The 8,882-nt window shown below is 35.9% G+C and overlaps 1 protein-coding gene across 1 annotated transcript; it reads left to right on the top strand.

Annotated features, from left to right (window-relative positions):
- Positions 1 to 500: 500 nt before the first annotated feature.
- LOC121758725 (aldehyde dehydrogenase-like) lies at positions 501 to 8,567 on the top strand. The gene is made up of 10 exons (XM_042154116.1): positions 501 to 726; positions 3,266 to 3,334; positions 3,414 to 3,510; positions 3,590 to 3,796; positions 4,105 to 4,220; positions 7,345 to 7,449; positions 7,525 to 7,697; positions 7,792 to 7,882; positions 7,943 to 8,092; positions 8,171 to 8,567. Exons 1-10 carry the CDS (start codon positions 535 to 537, stop codon positions 8,402 to 8,404), a joined length of 1,434 nt encoding a protein of 477 aa, XP_042010050.1. The 5' UTR covers positions 501 to 534; the 3' UTR covers positions 8,405 to 8,567.
- Positions 8,568 to 8,882: the final 315 nt, after the last annotated feature.

Here is an 8,882-nt window from a genome sequence, read left to right as displayed (position 1 = left end):
AAATAAAAAATTAATAATAAAAAAAATTGGAAACGGCTATAAAAAAACGGTAACATTACCGTTTTCAGAATTAAAAAAAAATTATTTCGATTTAAAAAAAAAATGAATTATTGCGTCAGCGTGACGAATCCCACTCGCGGCCCGACGAGTGGGCGTCACACATCGCCTGGGACGGAGCCACGTCGCCTCAGCGCATGGCGAGACGTCACGCGATTGGTCACGGCGGGCTGGGGACGGGACGAGACGTTGCAACGCGTCCCGCCCCGGTTCCGTCACGGCGTAACTGGACACGGGCCACCCGCGTAACGCGTTGCGGGTGGCCTAAAACACATGAATGAGTATAAAAGATGCTAACACATGGGATGGAACTTACAAACCCTACGCTCCCCCTTGTGGGAAAGTCGCATTTTAACCTTTCACTAACAAACTCCCAACACCATACATATCCTCTACTTTTGGAAGCACGCATACAACTTGGATACATCTATATATAGATGCATATCATTATCAATTATGAGAGAGTGAGAGAGAATAATGGGTGTAGAAGCGGAAGCGACGGTGAGGGAGCTGAGAGCCGCCTACACCACCGGAAAGACCAAGAGTTTCGAGTGGCGGGCTTCGCAGTTGAAAGCTATACAGAAGATGCTCACTCTGCACAGCGACCAAATAATCCAAGCTTTGCGCTCCGATCTCAATAAACCAGAATTTGAAGCTGTTATTCATGAGGTGGGATATTCATTTTTATTTTATTTTTCGTCGATCTTTCCTGGTTTTATACATATTCTAGCTTGGTTTAACTTAACTTCAAATTTTGTTTTAATAAATTTCATTTCATAGGCTGAGTGAATTCTTTCATGTGACTGTTTTTCATGGAAATCGTGTATTTTTTTGTAAAAATTTCTATTTTTCGCCAAAATCCAAGGTTTTCTGAGAAAGTAGATTGTAGTTAGACGTCCTGTCGGAACAAACTTAAATAATTTAATCCAATGGAGATTGGAAAATACTAAGTGTTCAACTAGTTTAGTAGTGGAGTATTAATTCGATTCATTGAAATTGAATTATCTCAAAATTCAACCAAAATGGGGTTTTGAATGTTAAAATTGTATGAAAAACATATTCCAACGAAGGAGGTTCTCTCTATCCAACTCATACCTCTTGTTACTCCTCCAATTTCCGCGATAATCCAAACGATATTAGTTGGCCTGAACCATTTCCCCAAATCACACACTATTGCCTCCTTCCCTAAATTTATTTTCAAGAGAGATGAAGGGGGACTTTGTGGAGTGAGGGAGAAGGAGGTTTTTAACGAGGGTTTTATTGGGAAAGGCACATATAGTGGTGGGTGAGGAGGAGGTCCATAGATGAGAGAGGGCAACAATAAAAAGTAGCGTAACGTGAAAATTGGCAGTGGCTGTGCGGTGAGGGATGCGGCAAACAACTGAGAGTAAACTAACCTACACCGAGCTCCTCTATCTTGGAGTTATGTAGCATAAAATGACTTCAAATGTGTGTTTTCATATTTTTCTTCTTTATTATTTCTTTTAACTCTTTTAACTTATTTTTAAAAAGAGAGAACATCATTTTAGGTCCGTGAACTTTGAGTTAGTATCATTTGAGGTACTTTTTACTATTTCCAAGTTTTTTTGGACGAAAATACCCTCAATACCTTAAAATGTATATATTTTTAATAAATTTATCATATACTCTTATTTTTTTATAAATATCTTTACAATATATTTTTGACAAATTTTCTAAATATAATTTGACCTTAAATATTATCACTTAATTTTGTGACATGCAAGTAAAATTGCTTCTTTCAATTTTTTATATTATTTTTTTTAAAATTGAATAAAGAACGTTCTTTAATAATAAAAAATTAAATAAAGATCTTTTTATAAATATCTTTACAATATATTTTTGACAAATTTTCTAAATATAATTTGACCTTCAATATTATCATTTAATTTTGTGACATGCAAGAAAAGATCTTTATTCAATTTTTTATTATTAAAGAAAAGTTCTTTATTCAATTTTAAAAAAAATTAATATAAAAAATTGAAGAAGCAATTTTACTGCATGTCACAAAATTAAGTGATAATATTCAAGGTCAAATTATATTTAGAAATTTTGTCAAAAATATATTGTAAAGATATTTATAAAAAATTATGTGTATATGATAAATTTATTAAAAATATATACACTTTAAGGTATTGAGGGTAATTTCGTCCAAAAAAACTTGAAATAGTAAAAAGTACCTCAAATGATACTAACTCAAAGTTCACGGACCTAAAATGATACTTTGGCAAAGTTCGTGGACCAAAAATGATGTTCCCTCTTTTAAAAATTAATAATCAAAAGTGCATCATCTTAACAGATTTATTTTTCATTTCACTTTTATGCGAATTTAATTTGGTGGGAAATATACATCATGAGAAATTAACTACAAAGTCAAAATTTAATAAATAGTACTACTACTTCATTTAAGTTTAATGTTATGCTAAACCCTTTAGCGTCGTTTATTTTATTTTATATATTTAGATTGATTCGAATGTGTTAGAATTATTGTTGACACATTTAATTTTACAATTTTCATAAAAATAAAATCTCAATTAGTCATTTTATTCATTTATTTGAATTTATAAAACAAAACAAACGAGACTAAATATGCATTAAAGTAAGGTGGTGCTCATATCTAGAGTGTAGATCACCATCTATTATCATCTATTACTAGTGTAGAGATATTCATATCTAGAGTGTAGATCACCATCTATTACTAGTGTAGAGATATTCATATCTAGAGTGCAGATCACCATCTATTACTAGTGTAGATCACCATCTATTACCATCTATTACTAGTGTAGAGATATTAATATCTAGAGTGTAGATCACCATCTATTACTAGTGTAGCAGTACCATATTGGACCCATCACCACAATACAAACCTATTTTGGGAAAATCCTCATCATTTGTTAAGGATTCACAAAAGCAAGATGTGGATCCACTTTCCTAATTTTAATTATTTTGTGATGTATCACATGATAGGTGTGTGTAATAGTATATTATATTATCGTGTCATGTCTTTGTCGTACTAGTTTTTGGCCCTCCACCACCTACTATACGCCTATTTATTGTTTTTAACTTTTTATAGGTTTGTGCAAGATTAATTGTATGGACTCCTCCATTGTATTTATTGTATGTATAAGAGAAAATAGCCATTACGTTACGGACAACTTAGATAACATTTTTGGTTGATGATGACGTATAGATTTGTGTAGTATCAGCATCATGCAAATTGGCGTTGAAGGAATTGCATCGATGGATGAAACCCCAAAAGGTTAGCTTAGCTTTCTCTCTCATTAATTTTTGCATGCATGCATGCATCAAATATTGAATTTGTCCGCTTGCAATTGCAGGTGAAAACCGCATTAATCAGTTTTCCATCATCGGCCAAAATCGTGTCAGAACCTTTGGGCCTAGTGTTAATTATATCAGCCTGGAACTTTCCATTTGGTAAGTGTTACTCCGATTCTAAGTGGAGCATTTCTTATTTGGCATGAGATTTTATGCAGTTTTATATATTTGATAACAGCACTATCACTTGATCCGGTGGTGGGGGCTATCGCTGCTGGTAACGCCGTCGTCTTGAAGCCATCGGAGAGTGCCCCTGCCACGTCATCAGTGCTTGCTAAGCTTGTGGACAAGTACATGGACACATCAGCTGTGAAAGTGGTGGAGGGGGCAGTCGCCCAAACCACTGCATTGCTACACCAAAAATGGGATAAGATAATCTACACAGGTAAATCATTAACCATGTTATATGGATTTAATATCATCTTACTTAACCTAACCCAACCCAACCCAACCATGTTTGGTATGTAAGATTTGCTAATTATAGTACATAATTATTTATCTGTTAGCCTAGTTTTTTTTCTTTTAAATATGAGTATATATCATTTTTTTTATTTAAATGTTGTGCCAATTATCCAAGACCTTTCATCTTAGATATTATCACTCTTCCACTACACTAACTCAAACACTCTGGTGAGTTTAGTTAACTCTTCTATCTTCAATATATCTGCCTTACCAAACGGAGATATACTTCAGGAGGTAGCGAGGTGGGGCGTATCGTGCTAACTTATGCGGCCAAGCATCTAACTCCGGTCGTATTGGAGCTTGGTGGCAAGTGTCCAGCCGTCCTTGATTCTAATATCAATTTAAAGGTACGCTAGCTACCTGCATGATCTACATAAATTGTTCAAGTTAAATTAAATACTGAAATGCCTATCATTATATTTTCCTTTTTCATATCAAATTTACAGTAAAAACAATTATTTCTTTCTATTTTTAATGTGATGCTTTGTTGATAGTTTTAGCTCCTATCAATGACCTGTTCGGTTAATAATTTAGGCTTGTATCTCTCTAACTTTTATTCAAAGATTGGGGTTTTCTCGGGCTTTGCAAAAGACATATATAAGGTCCTTTTGCAATTCTATAGAAATTGAGTGACTATTATATTAAATTTGCAAAAACCCGAGTGTTTTATATTCCCCCAGTCTTACAGAATTAGGTCATTTAGAGATGACACGAGTTTTAATGCGTAATTGGTAAAGTAAGAGAAATGAGAAAAATAGTTGGAATAATATAGTGGATAGATAGTGAGGTCCATAAATGATTAAGTTAAAGAGATAGAGAAAAGATTTCAGTAAATGCATGTTGATTAATTCTATGGATTGGACAAAAAAGAAAATTGAGTATATTTCTCCGGGACCAAGAGAGTACAATTTATCAGAAGTTTATCAAAGTAGCACTTATATTCCTTTTCTTACTTCTTGGCAAACACTAGAAACCAAATCCTCTGACGATCGCCTCTCTTTAGAGACTTGTTGCAGGCAATTTTTGTCGTCGACACTTCTGCAGCAGCAATTCACTGAAATAATATGCTTTCGACACGAAACCGAAGTGTTGCGTTGACCTGAATTCTCATGTCAAAAAAATAATTCATATAACTGTGCACTTGTTTCATAACTGTGAAGCTTGTAGAACAAATGGTCTAGTTAAAGGGCCATTAGCCAAACATTGCATAAGAGATTAATAAAGTTTCACAACCATGATTGGTAATAACGGAAGCGATGTCTAGAAAAAATTGCATAATCTTAAGATTGATAAACACAATTATAGTATGGCAGTGAAAGAATTCTTAATTCATGCGAAATGTAGTTCATGATGGTTACTGACAAGATAGCTCAAACAATTATTATTTCTCAAAGGAATGTGACTTGATTCTGACATTTTTATAAGAGGAGTAACTCATTATATATAATTTGATTTCTTTTATTTCGTACTTATTTCGATGTGGAACAACTAACTTGCGAATATTTCAACAAGAAAAATAACTAAAAGGAAAATAAGAAAAAAGAAAAACCTATTATTCCATCTACTAATTGTACTAACTAGGAAATAAATAAAACCAAAATGATAACTTGCTTAGCCTCCAAGTCATATATTCTATAACTGCATCATACTCCCCTTCTTGAAAAAGACTCGTCCTCGAGTCTGTCCTCGAGCCTGTCCTCGAGTTTGCTGAATTGAAATAGCATCTTAACTCATTCAAAATTTCACTAACTACATTCTCATGGCCCTCATAAGTAAACTTTGCATCAAGCACTTTCTCTTGAGGCATTGCAGAGACATCCCACAGACAAGTTTTACAATCATTCGAACCACTCAATAGATATCCTTCTTTGAATGAGCTCCACGACAAATCATATCCTTCTTTATCATGTTTTAGTTCAAAATTCTCATCTTCAAACTTCACAATCACATCATCAACAATGCTATCACAAGAAATTTTATTGTCTATATCCTTAGAAATTCTCTGCTTACCCATCAAGGCTGCTGCAGAGGCCAACGGAGAAGGTCTCTTCGCCGCCTCCTTGTCCGAATTGAGAACCTTTTTTTTTTCTTCTTCGACCTCTCGAATTCTCCCTCGGATTCTTTGAAGGAAAAGGCCGCGCCGGCAATAGACCAGTCTTCCTCGTGGCCTTCGTCGTCGTACCCTAAGCCGTTGTCATCGACGCCGCAGTGAGCTATCAAGAAGTAGCAAGTTCGCATATGTTCGCCCCCCGGAACAAATTGCAGACAAACACATATTAGAGGGTCCATTGTGTTGAACATATTCAACTTATTTGGTTTTGAAGCAAATACACCAGCAGAAGTTGTTGTCAAACCGAATCTGTCGATGAAGTCAATTTCTTCATTCTCCATCAGCTCATCATGGTTTCCCCCTTCAGCCTCGTCGTACTCCTCATCGTCATCGACGCCAACGCCCTCACTTTCGGCAGCGTCGTCAAATATCACAGAAGGAAGTGATGATTTGCTCATCAATCTAGGGAGCTCATACACTGGCATCGATAATATATCCTCGTCGTATACGGGCTTATCATACACCGGCATCAACATTATATCCTCGTCGTATACGGGCTTATCATACACCGGCATCGACATTATATCCTCGTCGTATACAGGCTTATCATACACCGACATCGAAAATATATTGCTATTACTATTCTTTGACGGTTCATCCACATCAGATGATGTGTGAAGACGTCGCTGAATAATGGATCGTCCATCGAACGACGCTCCAGCGCCATAGACCTCATCGGGTTGGATTTCCCCAGACGCTTCTCCTGTCGCACCAATCGTCACTGTAGGTCTCGAACCTGTTATCGCATATCACCGTTCTCGATGTCGCGCTGGAGGTCTCGAACCTGTTGTCTCAGATCATCGTTCTCGATGTTGCCGGATCATGCTGTCATGCAGCCTCTTCGTTTGAGAGATCTCCACGTCCCCCACCATGACAGCCGCCACGAGCATCGCCACGTCTGCCGCCATGTCTACGTTCAGCCATTGATAATCAACCTGGATCGTGATACCAAATGATACAAAACGTATGGAGAAAACGACTGAACGGAGAATTAATCAAAGAAATCCTAGTTTCTGTGAAAAATGAAAATAATATTGTTAATCAAAGTCGGTCTTTTAAGATCAACAATGAGGCCTTTATATAGGCAAAGTAAATCCTAAACTTATGGAAAATAAAATTAAAAGAAAAATAACTAAAAGGAAAATAAAAAAAAGGAAAACCTATTTTTCCATCTACTAACTAGGAAATATATAAAACCAAAATAATAACTTACGGCCTCCAAGTCATATATTCTATAAATGCATCACCTGATTTATTGGAGTCACCAAACACGCAATCGAAAATACATGCTAGATAGCTCATGGATCAGATGTTTAATTTTTAGTCTTATAATAATGACTAATGTGTAAGTTGATTAAAAGGTAGCGGCAAGAAGAATAATTGCCGGCAAATGGGGCTGCAACAGTGGGCAAGCCTGCATTTCCCCTGACTACATAATCACTACAAAAGACTTTGTTTCTCAACTGGTAATAACTAATAGTACTATTATCAACTCTTTACTCCACATATTTCACATCTACTCACATTGTAAATATATTCAGGTAAATATTATGTCAGTTGAACTGGAGAAATTCTTCGGAAAAGAACCTCTGCAGTCAAAGGAATTGTCAAGTATCATCAACGCCCACCATTTTAACCGCTTGGTTAAATTATTGGACGACGGCCAAGTGTCTGGTAAGATCGTTTGTGGAGGCGAACGCGATGTATCGAATCTGTAAGTTACAATTTGAGTTTGTTGGTTAAAGAATAATGACATAGTAGTAGTACTACTCAATCTAACCTCTCATGCGTGTTGTTTAATTACCCAGCAAGATTGCTCCGACGATTATATTGGACGTCTCAAGAGATTCTATCATGATGGACGAGGAAATTTTCGGTCCCATACTTCCCATAATAACGGTAAAAGCTTGCAATTTGATTAACTTTTCTCCATGATGTGCTGACAATTTATTGATGAAGGTTGATAAGATTGAGGAGTGTTTTGGTGTGATCAATGGTAAGGAGAAGCCACTAGCGGCATATCTCTTTACGAACAACAAAAAGCTGGAGGAGAAGTTCGTTGCAAACATATCAGCGGGTGGTATGATCATCAATGATACTATTCTACATGTAAGTCCTTCTCCTTTGCACAATTCTATATGGACTCACAGACTCAAAAGAACTAGACATTCGAACGTGTGTTTGCAGTTTATAGAGCCGGGTTTACCTTTTGGAGGTGTAGGCGAAAGCGGGATGGGAGCATATCATGGCAAGTTCTCATTTGATGCTTTCAGCCACAAGAAGCCTGTCTTAAAACGGAGTTTTGCAATTGATTTATCTGCTAGATATCCACCTTACACTCCCGGAAAACGTCGTTTTCTCAGCGCAGTTGTACAAGGCAATTTACTTGACATTTTTCGATCATTGGGCAGTTGTTGGTAATTTGCTAGTTCTTACCTTTTTAGTTGATCGGCTAAGAAATGACTACTACTAAATTATTCGTGTAGAAGTTAGGGTATATATATATATGTGTGTGTGTGTGTTTTATATGGGGATTTATTCCAGGTATCGGAAATATGTACTTCAATTATTGTGTGGCAAGAAGATTTGGTCTCCTCATCATAGGCATACATTAAAAGGATCTCAAAAAAGATTAATTATATATTTAGGTGGTGTTCGGTTTCCAAGATAAAATAATACCAAAATACAATCTATGATTGAATTGTGGAATTATTTTAGTCATAAGGGGTTAGCTATGACTAATTATCTCATGATTATCTATCTAGGATTGAGTTGTGGGGTTGAATCTTATGAACCAAATACAGTACAAATTTAATCTCGGATACAATCTTGCAAACTGAGCACCCAATTCTCAATTTGCATTGAGACAACTGTAATCCCTGTCTTAGATTAATTATTT

Source organism: Salvia splendens, chromosome 12 (assembly GCF_004379255.2).
Source record: "Salvia splendens isolate huo1 chromosome 12, SspV2, whole genome shotgun sequence".
In the NCBI taxonomy this organism is placed as follows: domain Eukaryota; kingdom Viridiplantae; phylum Streptophyta; class Magnoliopsida; order Lamiales; family Lamiaceae; genus Salvia; species Salvia splendens.
Note: the sequence above shows the minus strand (reverse complement) of the source record. Positions and strands in the feature narration are given on the sequence as shown.

Bases quoted from the DNA above. Each gene is read 5' to 3' on its own strand.
- LOC121758725 (XM_042154116.1), top strand. From the start codon at position 535: ATGGGTGTAGAAGCGGAAGCGACGGTGAGGGAGCTGAGAGCCGCCTAC. The intron at 3,797-4,104 runs GTAAATCATTAA...GATATACTTCAG, and splicing joins GGATAAGATAATCTACACAG to GAGGTAGCGAGGTGGGGCGT. The intron at 7,698-7,791 runs GTAAGTTACAAT...TTAATTACCCAG, and splicing joins GAACGCGATGTATCGAATCT to CAAGATTGCTCCGACGATTA.